Source organism: Pseudopodoces humilis, chromosome 8 (genome assembly GCF_049639895.1).
Source record: "Pseudopodoces humilis isolate 2021_Gansu_Grassland_sample_001 chromosome 8, ASM4963989v1, whole genome shotgun sequence".
Lineage (NCBI taxonomy): Eukaryota > Metazoa > Chordata > Aves > Passeriformes > Paridae > Pseudopodoces > Pseudopodoces humilis.
This window is the reverse complement of record NC_142207.1, coordinates 25,155,652-25,174,737: the sequence shown is the minus strand read 5'-3', so window position 1 is coordinate 25,174,737 and position 19,086 is coordinate 25,155,652. Positions and strand designations below refer to the sequence as shown.

Below are 19,086 nucleotides of genomic sequence, written 5' to 3'. Positions count from 1 at the left end.
GTGCCAAGCAGGAGTCACTTTTGATCATCACCCAACCAGGACATAAATGCTGTCAGATATACAGAACAAATAAATAGAAAAAGCTGATATTTTTATTAACCTTTTTCTGTTAGGCTAATTTGATATTTAGCTGGTGAAAGGTTTTCAAATTCTAATATGATATTGCAGATGACATATTGCCATTTATTACCCAGAATCATTTGCAACAATATCTTCCTTTCTATAGTAATCTCATTTTGAATTTTATATTTTCCTTTTTTAATACTAGAAAGATAGCACATTGATATCTCTTTGTCCCTAAAACACAGATATTGTCTACAGACACAGTTTACTTGCAAATGAGGGCTAATATATTTGGCTGCATAGAGTCATACAACATAAAGCTATAAAACTTCATTTTTTGCAAACACATCACTTCTCTGCTCATGCTATCACCATCTAAAAGTTAGAATCCACTGCTTATGTTATTAGTCCAGTAGCTTTTTAAAACTAAATAACAAATATCAGTTATAATCTTGAGATCATAAGCTTTTGCTCCAACTACAATAAGTCAGTCTCATAAACATTAAGAACAAACATTTTGAACAATGTCACAGAAATTAAGCAGCTCTGCCAGATTTCTCTAGCAATATCAGAACATTCTATTTTGCCTTTTTTACGGTGGCTAACGCTGCAGTTAACTTTTTCAAATTGACCAAGTGAGTAGGAAAAGCACTCTCATAGTCATTGAGTCCTGTACGTAAAAAGCTATTATCATCCATATGATTATGCTAATTTTGTCTTGTGTATCAAGAATGAACATTTGCATCTGTATTCTGCCCTGTATCCTATTTTTCATCAAATATTTTCACCTTCTTTAGTCTTTCACTGTGAGCCAGTATATTCTCCACATTCAGAGAGAAAACTGGTTAATCTGTATAATGCATGCCATTCCATATCCTCAAAAAGATAATGCACAACAAGCCATACTGTGGCTGAATACAGACTTATGGCAATCGATCACTAAAGTATTAACACAATTCTTAAAACTTCATGCATATTAGCACATGGTTAATCACAGCTGTTGGGACAGCCTCTATTTCAGAGCTGCTTCTACAGCTCCACAGCATGTCAACCCTCACATTGGATAGTGAAACGTACTATGGAATCTACTTCAGAGCAAAAAGTTAAAATCAGATTTTGAAACACTGAGGCTAATGTTATTAGAATAAAAAAATGTAATGGCTGTTCTACCATATGCTTAATTGGCCCCCCTGCAAAAAAGCAGTCCCTCAGGAAGGAGCTGAAAGCTACTGCTTGGGTTCAGATCTTGCTGAAAGAGTAAAAGAAAGAAACGGGTAATCAGTTATAATTTATCTTCACAGCAACAACCCTGATACACATTATGTGAATATTTTTTTTCTGTTGTTGTGGATACTAAGAGTTTACATATGCTAAAAGGGAAGTAAGAAAACTCAAGAGAAACAAGATCTGTTGAAGATTATCAGCTAAAAAGAAGCTATTCTTGTCTTTGGTCTTTAAGTCCCTGAATATCCGAAGGCAAGGAGTGCTTCTGGAGGAAAGTAAGACTAACTTGTCATATCTCTGTATTTCTCAATAGGCATTACCTATTGATACTATCAGAAAGAGGACTTTTTGTCTGATCCAGTGTGACTGTTAACTTCCTGGGATCTGTTACAGACGAAAGGTGTCCAGAACAACGTCATCCCCACCACCACCACCAAAAATGATGCTGCTGCTTCCTGCTTCTATCAATTCCTCATTGCCTGACTTATGAAAACACAGAACCATGAGCCAAAATCCCACTGCACCTGGTCTTATACCAACTCAAAAGAACTAATATTTAGTACCTCTGATAATTTCTGATCAATACTACCCATATTACTGGCTCACTTTTGAGTGGCAAGACTATAGATCTCAGCACAGAATTTCACTATGTTCTCTTAAACTGTTTTTGCTATTTCTGTATTTCAAGTCAGCTCTGAGAGAATGGTCCCTTTTTGCATAGATGCTCTTCTCAGAACGGGTTAATTTTTTTCAACATAGATAATAAGAAACCAAACAAACCTCAAAGCTGTTCTAGCACAGAAGCTCTCTGATTTGGAGTTGGTGTTTTGTGGCAGCTTTAATGCAGTTGTATTGCTATGTCACCCTTCAGTGTCTGTACTCTTAACTCTAGAGAAGACTAAGATGACATTCCTGCACGCTAAAGCATATTGCAAACATGCCTTCTATTTCATTCAGTTTGATCTAAACCAGCTACCCCAAATAAGAACTAATATTGATATTGCCTGATACCACGTGACTGTTAAATTTTAATCACTAGGGTCTTCGTCTGATTAAGCAATTAAGTTGCTTAACTGAAAACTACAAGGCAATTGATTTATGTGAAGGTACTAAGAAATTCTGTTTGAAGTTTAAGAACAATTCCTCACCAAAGGTTACAAACACATGAAAGCTCTAATTGCAAAAGTATATTTCAGTATTAGTCATTCTAGTATTGTTTTCCTTCTCATTGTTAATAGTTGCTATTTACTACAGGAGTTATTCCTGGCTTCCCTTTTCTAAAAATCACTACTAAACCAAGCACTCTGTTCTGCTAATGCAAATTACAGTGCAAGTGAAGACTCTCCACGTGCTGTAAACGTCACTTATCATTAAACTTGGAGAAGAATTATTGTTTCTGCTTCTTTAGCTATAAAAACTTCCTTAAAATGTCTAATTTTCCTTCTTTCAATTTGAATCATGAAGTATTTGCTGTAACAAGATCAAAGATAGAAGGGAAGAGGTGGAGTTTTAATGCCCAGTCATACAGGTCTGAAAGGAGCTATCACTGCAGACATGTGTTGCCACTGAGGTCTGAGGAACACCGAAATGAACAAGGCTACCTGTGAGGTGAGAAACTGCTCAAACAAGGGAAGAGTTTGCTCTACATTTTGATCATTTTACCATTTTTTACTCTAGGTGAGAAGATTCTCTATCTAGAGTTGATATGAAGTACAACACACACAGAAGAACGTCAGAACTTCCCCAAAACTTACCTAAAAAAACCCCCAAAACACCATGAGAACAAGGTTGTGTTGATCTGCACAAGTGGTGCTAGGAAGTTTTCTCCTACAATGCTGGGGTTTTCTCATCAAACAGAGGTTAAATGAACACATGACTTTGGCTTGAACAAATCAGGTATATACCCACATCTCTTAACACTGGTAACATTCACTACTACAATATACTTTCTCTGTTGCTTTGGCATCTCACAGGGTGAAGGAGCAGTAAAAAGACAGGTAAGCTAATCACTGACACATAGCACTGGCGACTGCTCAGGTCAGAATTAATTTTAAAAGATTACTGGTGAGCTCTGCCAGGAGGGCAAGAAGGGTAGAAAAAGCAAAACTAAGCAAGCAGGGAGTCTGTGGGATTTTATAAAATATTAAGTACTTGCTCTCAGAAAATGAATGTTTTAAGGTTTTTAGTTTCAATCTTGTGCCTCATAATTCATGACACCCCCATCCCCCTTTTATAGTTAAGATAATTCATCTTTTTATACTATCACTCTGTATTGTTCCAAATCCAGAAGTTTGGTCCAGCACTAGCTGCTTAAACTCAAAGTGATTCTTTATAGCCTATGTGGTTTATGGACTACAGCAGAATCTTTCAGCATAGTGTTTGTTATATTAATAAACTTTTTTATTTGTTTATACATACAGTAATACTGTATCTACTACATACTAAATAAAATGCATAATTTATTTGCATTTTCCCATCTGATTTTCTGAAAAGGCTCATAAAATTTTAATGAAAGTAGTTAAAGCAACAGACTATGTATTGAAATTATATACAAAAAATGACTTTAAAAGAGTACTATTAAAACTGCAAAGTAAAGTGCTTAGGCTTGAAAAATGCTATAACAGAGGTGTCCAATTCCTCTCTCTCTCTGTGTGCACATTCTAATAGACTTTCATTTTAGCTCCCAAATATATCATGACAATTTTATTTACAAAACTCCAGTTTCTCTCTTTCAGGAAAGGTCTAGTATTTTCTTCCACATGTAGAGCAATTCCCCTCCCCCCTCTGTACTGAGCACAGACTTGGATACCTGACATCAGTAAACAGCCTTCATGCCTTTCTCTAAGCCTTAGTAGCAAGGGTTTTTCAATAAACACTAATGACGTCATTTTAAGACAAACACGCACAAACTGCCTCAGTGACAAGGAACTGAAACAGGAAGATGAAGATTCAACTTCCCAAACCTTCAAACTTATATTCTTCTAATTAAAAAGAGTTTTTATAGAAATTTTTCTACATGTGGGGTGTTGGTGAGGGTTTACTGGTTGTCACTTTTTTTGTTGTTGTTTTGTTTTTGAGGGGTTTTGTTGTTTGGCTGGTTTTGTTTGTACTTAAAAAACCAGTTTCATTACTGCACAGCTGGTTGCCAGCTTTTTCTTCCCCACTATCCTAGATCAACACAAGCTGGTCTCCCCTTCTCTCTCAGTCCCTTTCCCACACTGCACCTTCTCTGACACACCCAATCTCCCATTTCCCCCTATTCCCAGCACCCTTTTCTAGCACCCCTCCAACTCTTCTAGCAGCTTCCTATCTTCCCAGCCTCTAGCTACATATTCCTACCTTTTCCTCTCCTAAACAAAAACAAATATCAGAGTTATTTTAAGAGACAGTAAAAGAACAATCTCTGTCAAAAAAAAAGCAAATAAAGCCCACGCTTCAATTGACACTTGAATGGAAAGTTTTACTTCAAACGGTTCCAGTTTCACAGAATCAGTAATGGGATGTGTCACGCATGACACTTAACAGGTGATAACATAGTGACTACTGCACACTACACCCATACTCTGTACACAAAAAGAAAATAGGAAACCGAACCTGAGTAAAGGAGAGCAAAGGGTTTTTTTCTCTGAGACTTAATGAATTATCCATATTTCCTACAGAATGGCAGAAAAAGAATGACTGCAAGAAATCGTTTTCTCCTGTATGTTTTTTCTTTAATGTGTTTGCTCTTTTAGTCTAAATTCAGACTGAGAATTATTCTTTGCAGCTATTTTGTGATGGACATTTCAGTCATAAGCAGTGAGTTATTCCATGCAACTACTGACAAAATTTAGTCTTTCATGTAATGTTCATTTTTTTGGTAAAAAAATTTACCTTTAAAATTAAACTACTGTGCTATTTTTTAAAAAGGAATTAAACTCCAGAAGCTTCGATCAAACAATTTTGTCATTTTGCTTTCAGAATTAGGCATCTGAGAAGATTATAAAGCAATAAAAAAAGAGGCATCTGATTAACTACACTATATTGAATTTTTCTTTTATAAAATCTCTGTTTGTCAACAGCAGCATTACAACTGGCAACCAAAAATACAACTCCTTTTTTGAACACAGGGATTTTTGCCAACTGCAGATAGCAACAAAAATTGTAATTACATGGAAGACCCAGACAAATCAATGCCAGATCCTCTGGTCTGGTCCCCCTGAACAGAAACATTGAAAAGTGCCATAGAAAGGTAACAGAGATTTTTATTTGCAATCTCTGTAAGTGCAATTGCCTTTCAGTAATAGATGCAAATTTCTAGTGCTGAGTTCTACTTCTGTTCTTCCCTGTTTGCCAGGTCCTGACCCCACTGTGGCACTAGAAAGGCCACAATCCCTATTTAAGCTGCCAGTGCAGCAGAGTCAGTTTCTTGCTCCCATTTTGACTCTAAGGAAACCAGCATTTTGAAATTGGGCAAACTGTAGAGCTAGATTCTGACTATCTCCATGGAATTCTCTGCTTTTCCCTGAGGCCATGATTCACACTGGATTAATGGCTCCTTCCTATTCCCTTCAGTCTGTGAACTGAGCAGCTCTAGAACAGGAGAAGGTCTACTGAAAAATGCTCTGCAGCAACAGTTCCTGAGACTTGATTATGCCCTGCATGCTCCCCTGGTCCTTGAGACCCTGCAGGTGAACCCTGCAGGTCACAGATGTGCTCTCCTCACAGATGGACATTCAGCCCACAAAAGCTGCTTTTAGATAAGAGAACCAGTTTGGGGAAGGATTAAGGAACGAGTTTTCACAACCAAAGGTGAACAGTCAAAAAGGGCAGGAATCAGTTATAGATCAGCCTCAGCATAGATGTCACTCTGCTTCGGGGAAGGAGGTGTGGAGGGGAGGAACTGGCATTTTAATTTCTTTATAAAACCCCAAGCAAACATATGTAACTTTGATCTCATGTCAAGAGGGACCTTCTATGCATTCATAGAGTTAAGGTACTAATGATTATCTTTATTATCTGTAGGCCAAATCAGAACCATCAGAAACTACATCACCCCATGCAAGACTAAATAAAAACAAATGAAAAATTTTATCTATTAAGACATCAGGCAGAAAAATGGGTGAACACAAGAGGAGATAGCTTTTGAAAGGGCAGCATGGTGCCATTGCCTGAGGTAAAGGGAAAGTACCTGCTGACAGTCAATGGTACCTCAAGGAAGTGCCTTCTACTTTTCTACAAAATGGTTTCCATTTGGGCTGTCACTGCTATCCACAGAAAAACTCTCCTGCTCTTAGGCTTAGTAGGACACTTAATTAGGGATGATATTCTTGGTACTTTTGGAGTGCTCTGTAGGTAAGTGCTAAGTAGCATTGCTGTATTGAAAGACCCACTAAAAATAATGTTGTTTTATGAGATGTACAAATAGCAGTGTAATTCTTTTCTTCAAAGTTAATTTCTGAAGCATATTGCACTGCACAGCTTTTATTACACAAAAATGTGTATTAATAAATAGACCAGCAACCCATTTTATATAATAAAGGCTTATTTCAAATGTTAAAGGAAGCAAACATTGTACAAGGTACTACTCCAGAAGTGAGCTGGACTAGAAATATCAATTACCTTCAAAATCCTTTTTATTGACATGGCAACATGATGTGATTTCAAAATAAAAAAATGAAGGCCAAGAATCATTCAAAGTGGAGAGTTAAAAACACTTCCCTATCTATACTCGAGTCTCAGAAGATAATGCAACTGGCAAATACACAGTATAACAATTTTTAAAAAAACCATAAACAAGCAAATTAACCACAAAACCAAAATCCCAAACAAACCCACAACAGTTAGATCTTCTTGGGGACTATGCAAGTTTTAACTTTCAGTCAACTGATTTAAAATAAGAAAAGTGTACCCTTCCTCTCTTCAGGCAGGAGCTCATTTAGTTCAGTGCTCTTCTTTCTACATCTCATACTTCATGCTCCAAAATGTAAGTTAGAGGGCCAGATGTATTATCTGGGAAGTTTTCCAAATTCATTAACTCCTTGGCATCAGTGACTTCAGGATACCCACTGCCAGCACTGAATATTATGCCCAGCAAAAAAACAGCTCCTGGAGGGAAAGGATTAATAAAATGAGGCATTCAGCAATGGCTGCTGGTCTCTTTGGTCGCAACAAGCAACTGAAAGAATCACAGTAGCTGCCAACACTGATCACAGCCAGTTTTCAGCACCTAATACTCTGAAGGGCTTTTCTGAATATCTGCATATCATTCACCACAAATCTTGAAAAAAACACAGGTATTGCTTGAAGGAACATGAAACCAATAGTCAGAGAAAAGACTGACAGGAAGGCTGTGACTGCAGCTCTAGCTGCAGAGGGTGGTAAATGTTATGCAGGGGTGTTAGAATCACATCATCACTTTCTCCTCAATTACAGAAGACACAGACTGAGGGAATTTGTTTTGCTTTCTGAAATGGATGCAGTCTGGCTGTCAACAGCTAAAGGACTGATGACTGAAGAGCCTTACAGAGCCCTAAAAAGGCAGGAGACACGATGGATTCACTTGTTTTTCTCAGCTTTCTTCTTAGGGCCAAGGAAGGAGTTCCATGATGGAAACCAGCTTACTATCAGTCATGTAGGCACTTTCATGAGCCATCTGCTCAGGCACCATCACCAGAGAAGCTCTCTAAAGACCAACACACACCAAGAGGCCCCTATGATTTTAAACATTAAACTTGCTTTGCTGGCTGCTGTGCCTTCCTTTGAATCTTCAGTTTTAATAAAAAGCACTGATTTATTTACATTCTTCAAATTTCAAATATACTGTTGCTTAACCTTTGCTTAGGCCTAATGCCAGTTTTCTTGGGTTTCTGCCATCTCCAGACACTTAAAATTCAGTAACAATTCTTTCTGCATGTGATATTCCAGAATCCTGAGATACCAAGATGTCAAGTCCTAACAACCACTTCTGTAGAACTGCAGTATCTATTACCCTGTGTGAAATTCTGCACTAACACAGTTATACTGCTTTTTCTTTCAGGGATAGCTTTATTCCAGCACTCCTCCTCTAGATACATCCACCATATTTACAAGCTGTCCTACGCTCGTATGAGTCAGAAACAACCTGGAACACAAGGCAGCAGGAAGCTCCAACTCATAGCAGAAACTTTCAGCAAAGACAAGAAATGTGGCAGGCTCAGCACAGACAGTCACAGTGGAAAGTGTTGCCAGGTCTCAGGAAGAGAATGCATGTCCCAAACAGCCCACAGCTGGTAACTCCTGCCAGCACCACACTGGCTCCTAGAGAGGGGATTTCAGTGCACAACAGCCAGAGATCTGCAGGCACAGCTCCTCCAGCCCACTGCAGGCCAGCACACAATGGACTTACCACAGGCAGACACGCTTACTTCAAATACCAGCAGTTCTTCTGTTGAGTGGATGCATTCATCACAACTGTTAAAAGTCTACACTTCATTTCATTTTATACTACTTCAACATTCTGGGGATTTTAATGGTCTTTAGATCTGCTTCGTTGAATTCTGCACAGAGCAATAGTCGGCAATACTGACCTAGGGGAGAAGTGGCAACTATGGAATGTGAACATCAAAACCCACCTCTAAGCCTCAGTCAATACAACAATATGCCCAGAATCACGTCAGGAAATCAAAGGAACAAAAAAAAAAACAAAACAAAAAAAAAAAAAAAAAAAAAAAAAGAAGAAGAAAAAAAATAGAAAAAACCCTAAAAAAAAAAAAAAGTAGTATTAGTATTAATGCATGGCTGGAAAAAATACCTGTGTGTCTGATATTTCTTCCTAATCACTTTTTTCACTTCTGTGTCATAATGGAGTTGTAACACTGGGGAACTGCTGAGCTTGAAATTTCCCAAGTCACACTAAACAAAGTTCCTATCCTTTTCTCTGCTCCTAGAGCGAAGAATATTCCCCAAGGAAAAAAGGCTGTTTATTTGCAATCCCTGGATGCAAACGATTCATACTGAGTAATACATAATTCCCCTATTACTGAGCTGTGATTGAAAATAAGCAAATCTTTCACCACTATTGTTTATTTTAGAAGACCATCATTTGGATATCTGCCAGATCAGGCCTTCTCCTCTGGCAAAAGGCTGTCCTTTCTGTTATGCACTTGAAGTTTATCCACATTAAAAATAAGGCATTCCTCACACACAGAATCTCTCTTTGGCATCTTGCTCTAATAAACTCATATCACAGCTTTAGCAGGCAGTCCCTAGCTATGCATTCACAGGAGAAGTCTCTAAAGCTCCTACCTGCAGGAATTTTTAAGTTTTAATTCATGGTTCTCACATGGAAGTATCTTACCTTGGTCCCCATTCAGGGCACAAGCTTCCTTCACAGAGAAGTCCAAGCTGTTTAAGACTTCCTTGGTAGATGTACGTGCACTTTTGCTCTTAAAGTGAGAACATGGAAGGGGTTTTGCTGTTGAAGGCAGAGTTGGTTTACTACCCTTTCATAGTACAGAAAACGATCATTTTCTTGGTGAGACGGAATTAAATAGATGCTTTTGCTTAACTTAGGCTTTTACAGGGTCATTTACTCTCTAGTTCAGCAGCCTTCTGTGATCAGCTGGACTGAAAGAAACCCTGCGTAGGGTAGGGAACCTAGTCCCTGTGGTTCTTAAGGAAAATTCTTCTTTCTGTCCGAGCTGCCTGCTCACTCCACTCGGCCCTTACGAAAGCTTCTCCCTGCTCATTAGACCCAGCTGCTTTCAAGGACTGCTCAATCTTCTCCTACTCCTTAGGACAGGACCAGACCCAGAGCACAGCAGCTCAAACAAAACCAGTCATAGTACACCAATAGCAAGTAAAATCACACAGTCAAAACTACACAATACCAACTTTCACTGGCCATTAAGCAAAGCTCTCAGAAACTCACTTTCAGTTTAGTCCTCAGGACAATAAAAGAGACGCAAACTTGCTCCCCCACTTCCCTTCTTTCAGCACAAAGACATCTCTGAAGATCTGCAAATCTTCTTTCATCTGCACCTTCTCCCTCAGATGTTTCTGCCTACCCCCTCCACCCCAGTCAACTTCTTCAGCTTAGGCTGATCCCAGGATCAAAAATGTCAGTTACAAAATCATTCTTCTCTTCCTTCTCTTCTCCTGAACATTTTTTTTTTTTCTCCCTTGACTAAACCATTCTTTTTTGTAGAATTATTTCTCCGCTAGGTTAGCTTCCCATAAGAGCTCATCATGGAATTATAGGAATAATTATCCTGGCATAGAGAGAAGGGGGGCAGAAACACGTGGCTTGGCCTTTATGAATACAAGGCTATCATGGGATAACAGGAAAATATTCAGTCAACATGCTATTTTATAAAAACTCAATTACAGGCTTTTGAATTTGCATCTGCACTGCTGTTGGTCTAAATTCAGTTTTGCTCTAGATCCTAAATCCCACACAAGAACATGGAGAGAAACAGGTTTCTCCTGCAAGCTCGTTATTGTTCTCACCAGATCAGATCTATTCAATTTAATAACTGTAATTCAAAGAAAGATCAATGGGCACTGCTTTGTCATATCTTAATACAAAGCACACTTAGAGTCACAGAACACAAAGCATTCATAAAATCAAAGTGAATAAGTGATTTCAGAAAAGATTCTTACATTCTAAGGATTAGACAGCAGGGATGCTCTTGTTAAGTTTGCAGAGGTTTACTGCTACTTTTTATTCCCTGGTCCTGCCACTGAGAAAGTGGTTTTATCCATGGTAAGTGAAACAGTGTTAAAAAAATAAAAATTAAAAAAAAAATAAAAAAATACAAGTTTGGCATTTGAATTTAATAAGGATATAATTTGACATTGTAGATATGCTGATTTAGTAGACAGCTGCCTTGCAGTTCTCACATCTATCCACGTGCTGATCTTTCCTTCTACTGGCATGCAAGCTTGTCTCTCAAATGAGTGGTTCAAGGAGATCATCTCAGCACTATTCATTTTTGTCTTTCTTGTTTTAATTTTTGGCTGGTTTAACTCTCTTAACCATCTCACCAGCTAAGCTGTGGGACTGGAATAAAGAAGAAATGGAAACCAGGCAGCTGCAATAGGAGGCATGGTGCCCAAGACTGCTTTATTCAGCAGCAGCAAGCTTTTAGATCAACATCACAGCATCAAACATCACCCTCAAGTGAGGGATTTTTATCTACAGACGATTTTCTCAGGACCTAACAAAAAAGGGGTCACAACAAATCATCATCACACAGCTAATAAAGTCTTTAAAAAAACTAAAAAAAAGTAAAAAAAGCTGTCAAAGGAATAGTTACAGCTGGTGAGTTACTGGGAGTATAAAATGATTCTTCTCAAGAGTAAAAATGAGTGCTTGTTTCCTACCACAGAGGAGAATGATCTAACTACATTATCTGAGAGCTGTTTATCAGCCACATAGACCTGGCAGGCATGGGGGACTGTAAAGACCCCCAGCCTGACATTCAGAAGAGATTTTGACTTACAGACTGCTTTTCACTAGAATTCAACAGTACAGTAAGTTAGTAAGTTCTGTTCATTTAGAATAATGGTTTGAATCACAGAACTGTAAGTGTCCAGCCTTCCTTTTCCTGAGTCAGTGCCCAAGCAAACTTCTCATGCACAAATATGTATCATTTTTGTGCAACTAGCTATGCTAATCAAGCTGCCCCATTCCCTCCCAGCTCTAAGCAATGAAGATAGTTAAAACAACATATAACATAATATATAACACTATTATACATGTTAAAAAATAAAGCCCTTTTAAAAGGGTAGCAATGCCATATTTGCACAGAGTATTAGGTAAATTAATGTATTCATCTATGTTCACTAGACAAGCTGTGTTTGAAGGAAAAAAAAACAACACCAAAAAAACCACAGCAGCCAAGGATTCAACAAAAGCTGAGCATTTTAAGTTTTAGACTAGAAATTGTTTTAAACCCCAACAATATAATAGACTCAATGTAACATCCTTGAGTTTATACTTTGCCAGACGTAAATAAAGGAGAAAACATTCACTCCCCAAGTGACCAGAAGGAAAAAAGGAATCTTATTTTTTGCTTCTCAGCTGCATGAACTGATACACATTCTCAGACAAGAATTTATTTGGAGCTGTAAGTTCAAAGCAACACTTTACTTGGAGAATCATAATCAAAGTTGATGATGATGATAATGTTGATAATAACAGGAACAACAACACTACCACAAGAATATAATAATCCAGGGAGAGATGCCCAAGTGAATGTAACAGGGAAAGAGTAAAAAATCTTGCAGAAATATTCCCCACAATAAAACATCAAACATAACCCACAGCTTAATGATTCAAAGCTTACAGAGGCACAAGTTGTGGGTAATAGAGTGAACTGAAGCATCGTAGAAAGGTATTTGTGTTTGTTTTTGTGCCAGCTGCACTGAAATGGCACCAAGCATCACATGGGCTGAATGAAGGGAAAAATCACACTGCACAGTTTCCAGTGACACCACAGTTTGCTTACATCCAGTATCCAAGCCCAGACACATAGGTCAGGCTACACTGGTATTGCTGAGGTATACCGCAGACTGGGAAGTAGACAGGTCCTCTGCACGCTTACAAGAATGACTGAAGCAGCCAAGTATTATACTCCTATTCTCAAAGAGAAATAAAATGAACTAAAATCAACCTTCTTTTCTCCTCTCAGAAATGCAGAGGGAAGGGTCAGATTCCATACGATATATGCTTTCAGTTAGTAATAAGGCCCTTGTTTGGATAGGCACTTTATTGCCTATGTCAGGTAGCTCAGCCATTTACATGAGTCTTTTCTACTGTGGACCTAGTTACTATATAAATCCTTATGAACTCAGTACTAAACCCAATGCTCCCTTTGAAAATCTGAGCTTTTATGACATCTAGAGCAGCAAGAAGGCTCATTTAATAAAATTATAAAGCCTGGCATAAGGAGAGGAGAACAGCACTTCCCTATCCACCTCTTCAACATAATTGTGTTACTGGCAAATCAAACTTATTACAATGGCACCAGCCTCAAACAAGCCCAGCAGCATGCACTAAGCTTTCTGTAGTCTTTCCTAAATCCACTATCAACCCCCCCTAGATTCCTTGATTAAAAAGAAGCTTCTTGTGCTACAAAACTATGCATAAACCACTGGATTTTCCTGGTGTTCCAATAGCTCACGCTTAGCTTTAACAACACCTCAGTAAAATGTCTTAATGCAGAATACATCTTGGCATTAAAGGATGCAGAAATACACCAAGACCTTTAACCTAAATTTCTAACCTATTCCAAACTACCTCCACTTTCCATCTGAACTGCAGTTTAAGCACAACTCAGTCACCCACACATGAAGCAGTGCAGCTGTGATGGCACTGAGGCTCCAGGACAGCCTGCCCTTGCAGGATTTAGCTGCACAGCTGCCTCTCCAGGCCTTCTTTCCCAGAACACAAACCCTTACCTACAGGCTGAACAGCCACATGGGAACTGCACTGGCAGCAAAATTAGCAGTAAGGGGCAGAGCTTGACCAGAAGCATCCTTCCAACTTCCAATGGGCCTTTTCCTACTAAAGTCCTAACCCTATCTCTTGCCATATGTTGTGGTTTAACCACACAGCATTAATTCAAATTCAGCTGGGTAACAGAACCACCCCCTATCACTCAGCCTTGCTGGTACTAAGCCATAGCCCAGTCACATGTTCCTCACATAGCAGCCGGCAAGAAAATAAGATCTTACTCATCTTGTCTCAAGACTGTCTTGAAACACAACCCCAGCCAAAAGCATGGTCTAGTGACATTAAAATAAAAATAGGAAAGCTTTTTTGACCATTTTGCTAATTAATATGTCAGCGCTCATAAAGAAAGACTCATCAGCTTTTCTCCAGCACTGCATCATCTGAAAGAGCTGTGTCAGCAGAGACCTCAGCCGACAGTCAATACATATTAAAAAGTGGTCTGAGCAGTAAATCAGAACACAAAAAAAGAATTCTAGAAAATAATTAAAATAGCTGCAAAAAATTCGGTACTCAATTTCAGTATTTGATATAAATCAGGTTATATTTGATATGCAAGCCTTGCCCTTTATAAGGGATATTCTCTTAACTATCCTAGAACTGCTTTTACAAAAAGGTAGGAGTTTATGAAAAACTAAGCTAAAGCTGCTGATTTTTCATCTTTGTGAATTTTCAATGATCTTCTCTGCTTTACAACAGAGACACCACTTCTGTCTGCTTCTCATTCTCATCATTTGTATTGGCATGCCATTGCTGAGCACACGGGAAGGCAGAAAGGTTAGAGAGGACAAATTCTTCTTACAGGACTCAGAGAAGTTGTCTTACACACACACACACACAAACACACTCATACACTCTGAAATCTGTTTTTTTTCCCAGAAAAGAACCAGAAGGCTGCATCAGTACAGAACTCCAGTGCTTTTTCTGATGGCACTGTGGAAAATATTTTCAACACTAAGAACACCTGTAACCATGGCAGGGGTCTTCCATCCAGCAGGATGAAATACAGGCCAGGTATGACAACCAGAATTCACAGGTGGATTTCTGTGAGGGTCATATATGTGTTTGGAACAAAGCTCCAGCCATCTTTCCATAGAACATCCTTACAAGCTCAGGATATGTTCAGACATACTTCTAAAAATCAAATCTACTTTTTAAGGAGGGTGAGGGGAACAGAACTACTGTCTGTGGGTGCAGCATACAAAGAGACAGACGGGCTAGAGCTACAGATCTTTCTAATGCCTCAGTCTTACGGAGAATTGTGATAACGCTTTTGGAAATTAATGCATGCCTCTAGCTCCTGCTGCTGCTGCTCAGTAACATGTAGTATGTGAGGGATAAAGTAGCTGTTCCAAAAGCTGAGACTAAATGCTTGAAGAGCCTCTGCCCCAGAAGAAATAGAAAGGATATTTCCCTGGAGAGAATTACTCAGCTGTGCATTTTATAGAACAAGTCATGTTGAAGGAGAGATAGGATAATTGCATTGATTGTTAGTAGGTGATAATTAATTCTGTGTAGAAATACGTTTAGTTTCCTGAAGTCTAGAATAGGATGGAAACTCTTCATTTTGTAATGAGAAAATAACTATGTTTTGCTCGCAGCACAAGAAGTTGCAATGTCTCCCTTTTAACATTCTTAAGGTACCTACATGAAGACAGCACAATAAATGATGTTTAAAACAGAAGTTCTGTAGTAGGACTGAATGCCAGACAATTGCACATATAACATACAACTCCAGAAAGCATAGAGTAAAAAGGAACCAGAGAAAAAGAACACCATGTTCTTGAACAGACCTTTAAATTAAATATTTGAATGGAAAAATGTGGAAACCAAAATAGCAGCTTGATTTCTCTTTAGGAAACGTTAGGAAATGGAACATAGAGAGCAGGAGAAATGTTTTTCAATGGTATTTGAACAGTATTTAATGTGGATAGGACCAATAAAAATAATTTACACACCAACTGTCTCAGAAGTTAGCTAGATTCTTTTATTCTTAAAGGGAAAAGAAAGAAACGCCTTGAGGAACCTTTGTATCTATTCCTTGGGTGATCTGAAAGATCTTAGGTATATGTAAGAGAACCGTGAGGAAAAAGTAAAGCAAACAAGTCAAAGTTCAATAAACACAGGTCCACATGTTCATATAAAATTTGTAGGTATCTTCAAACAGAAAACTTTTCAAAGTCAGTTTTCAAGAATCTGCAGAAGTGTGCAGAAAAAAGATCAAATGCTACTAAAAATTATATTACAAAGCTTAATGTATCTAAAACAATTGATTGCCAAAGAGTTATAATCTTACCCCTCCCATATTCTTTGATAGCAGTGAATCCCATTGATCTCTGGTAAACTGCATGATATTGCAATGTTTGTAGTAATTTTTTGAACAGGGAAAAGCCCAAGGACAACACCCTCAGCTTCTTCAAGTTGACAAGATTGTTTCTTTGAAGATTTCACATTCCCGAAAGAGAAAGTTGAAAGATTTTTTTTCTTCCCAGGAGTGATAATATTACAAGACATATGAACTATTCCCTGATTCAGAGAGAGAATCCAGGAACTTCACAGGCTTAGGAAAGATGCCAAAAAAATCTTAAAAGAATTTGTCTACTAAGTTCAGGAAAAGGTCTTCAGATAAGGAAAATCCACACCAGAGAACTAAAGGACAACCAGTTGTACAGTGAAAGAACACCATAAACAATCAGGAATCTCATAGCTGACCTTCTTTTACATGAATTCAGCTTAGACCTATCATGGAGTGGGAAAGGGCAACGTACAATGTGCTACAAAGGGGCAGGCTGAACCTTCAGGATTTTCTAACATCAGAAGACACTGCTGAATAACTAAAGTTTTCTAGGAAGTTTAAGGTTTCTCATGTCAGCTTACCCACAGCTCATGAAAAATTACAGTCTTATGTGACATTGCCTTGGAAGTTTTTTTTTTAATGCAACAGCTGCAAGCTGTACAATGCCATGGCACGGTTGGTAGAACTTATTTAGTAAGCAGGTACAGTTACTGCAGCATGTTTTTTGTGTTTTTTATTACAATTGCCTGAAAATTATTGCTCCTTCACAAGTACAACAAAAGGAAAAGCTGTAACATTTTTTTTTTACTCTGTAAAACTTTTTAGTGTTGTCTTCAACATTCCTGGTAATGGAAGTGCAACTCAGAGCAAGAAGAAAAAGCAAAGAAATACTTGTATTTCTCCAACTGTGTATTGTTTAAGTCTCTATACTCCATAAGAGTGCACTTCCACTTATTTGAAAGTGCATTTTCTTCAATTTACAACACCTGTACTGAAAAATAAAGTTATAGCTCTTCCTGAGAATGATTTGGCTACATACACTGCCTGGCTAAGAGCAACCCCTGATTAATCATTGTTCAACTTGGACTCAGTGCTTACAAAGTTATGCCTCAATTTGCAAGTGTCTTCATCACCACAGTTTCTGGAAGCTGATTTCATTTACTGCCCATTCTACTTTCAAGTTGCTGACTTTTTCTCCAAAATAGGACAGCTTACCCGATTTGTGTCCGGCCAACAAACCAACTTTGCTTTCATCTGCCACTGGAGAAATAAAAGAAAAGACACAAAGATCAGAAACTTATTTAAATTCACAAGCCTTTGAAACACTGTCAAATTATTTCAGACACAGCATCCTGAGTCTTTAAATTATAATAATCTAAAAAAAAGCCTTTCTTTACCTAATCCACATGGGGTGCTTCAAAGTCCACATATCTGAATCAAAGCCCTCTGAAACCAATAAAAGGACTACCAGCAGTCCTTTTGGGTTACAGATCAGGACCTCAGAACTTACACACTCAAAAGTGAGTTGTCAGAAGAGCAATTGCACTTGTAAATAACTCATCTTGCCAGACAAATCACAGGGCATAGGAGAGTTGTAACAATTTCAGATCAAAGACTTCAATTGTAAAAAGAATCCAGATGTGGAAACCTTCCCATCTGCAAGACATCTCACTGACTCATGGGACCTCTGGAGATAATAAGGTCTCCCAAACCCTGATCTTTTTAATGGCTTATGCATTTTTTTCTGTTATATTTTGTCTATAAATTTGTAACTTTGTAGTATTTCACATCTTATAAGAAAGATGTTTGCAGTAGCAACAATTTGCAGACAGTAGTGGAGAAGCAAATTTTGAATGTAAGAGGTGTTGGAAGTTCTGTTCAGTAAATTCAGTTTATCATCCTATATCTCAAGAAACTAATTAAAATACTCTCCTGGAGGGCTGAGGGGAAGAACTAATCACTGTTCCTTAAAATTAATTCTATGCAAAGAAACAGTGGTAAATGTAATGTTAGGGATGATAAAACAAGAACAGGAAATGAATGTTAGGGTTGAAATCTTATCCTTCAACTCTGTCTGCCCAAGCACTCCCTTATAACTTGCCTTAAAACATAATCTTTTTATATGATAAAATAATTTGTTAAATCATACCAAAAATTCCATAAATGCAAACTTAAACAAGCTTTATAGTGGTCACTATAAAAAGTTTACACAGAGGGTTATCTGACATGATACCAGAACCTGCTATACCTAGGAGACAGCAGTACCATAGTTACTGACATTTAGGAGTTACTACTGGGAAAATAATCACACTAAATATTTTCTTATATTGCCTCTCCACATTTAGGGAAGCTTTTACCCTCAAAAATCAACATCAAATTCAGGACTGGGATTCATAGTAGTCATGAATCCACAAGTGACCACTGGATCTCTTCTCTACTTCTGTGATCTAATTGTCACCTGATTATCAGCAAATTGACATAGTGTAGGGTTTTTATGGGACATAGGTACTAATAAAGGAAGACTAATTCTGTTTGCAGCATTATGTAAAGCAAATGACAATAAGACTAGTCAAAATTAGAAGTGCAACCAAAATTCAAGGAAATTCTGCACTCCATGATCTTTCAATGTTTTTTAATCCCTGGAAATTATAACTATAGAACTCCTTGCTATGCAGGAGTTGATCCTATAATGCAAAATGACTGGACAAGGATTTACTATAAGGATAGTTCAAATTCCTTTTCCTGCTCCCTCCCCCCAGATTTCTCTCTAAGCAAAACAACTGTGGAAAACTTTGGTCCTAAAGGTTAGTGTTTTGACAAGTTATGATTGTGTGAAAACAAGGGATTATAATGGAAACTGATTCACAGCCTTAATTATAGCAGTCACTAGTGGCAACCAGTATAATGTATGATAATTACTTAAAGCAGGTAATACTACAGTACATAGGAACTTTAAAAAAAAGACAAAACCCAAGGTTGACAGTATTTTTTAAAAGCTATGCTGATGACTTGGTTTGCCTGAAACTAA

General features: G+C 37.9%; 1 protein-coding gene across 4 annotated transcripts in view; it reads right to left on the bottom strand.

The window, feature by feature from the left end:
- Positions 1 to 19,086, bottom strand: part of PARD3B (par-3 family cell polarity regulator beta) — a 393,522-nt gene that overhangs the window by 148,201 nt on the left and 226,235 nt on the right. For 3 of the 4 annotated variants that reach the window (XM_014249455.2, XM_014249453.2, XM_014249456.2), the window contains one exon: positions 17,274 to 17,318. The exons of the other annotated variant lie outside the window; for it this stretch is intronic. In XM_014249455.2, coding sequence (XP_014104930.2) covers positions 17,274 to 17,318 — 45 coding nt within the window. The remainder of the gene's footprint in view (positions 1 to 17,273; positions 17,319 to 19,086) is intronic. 4 annotated transcript variants of the gene reach the window in all.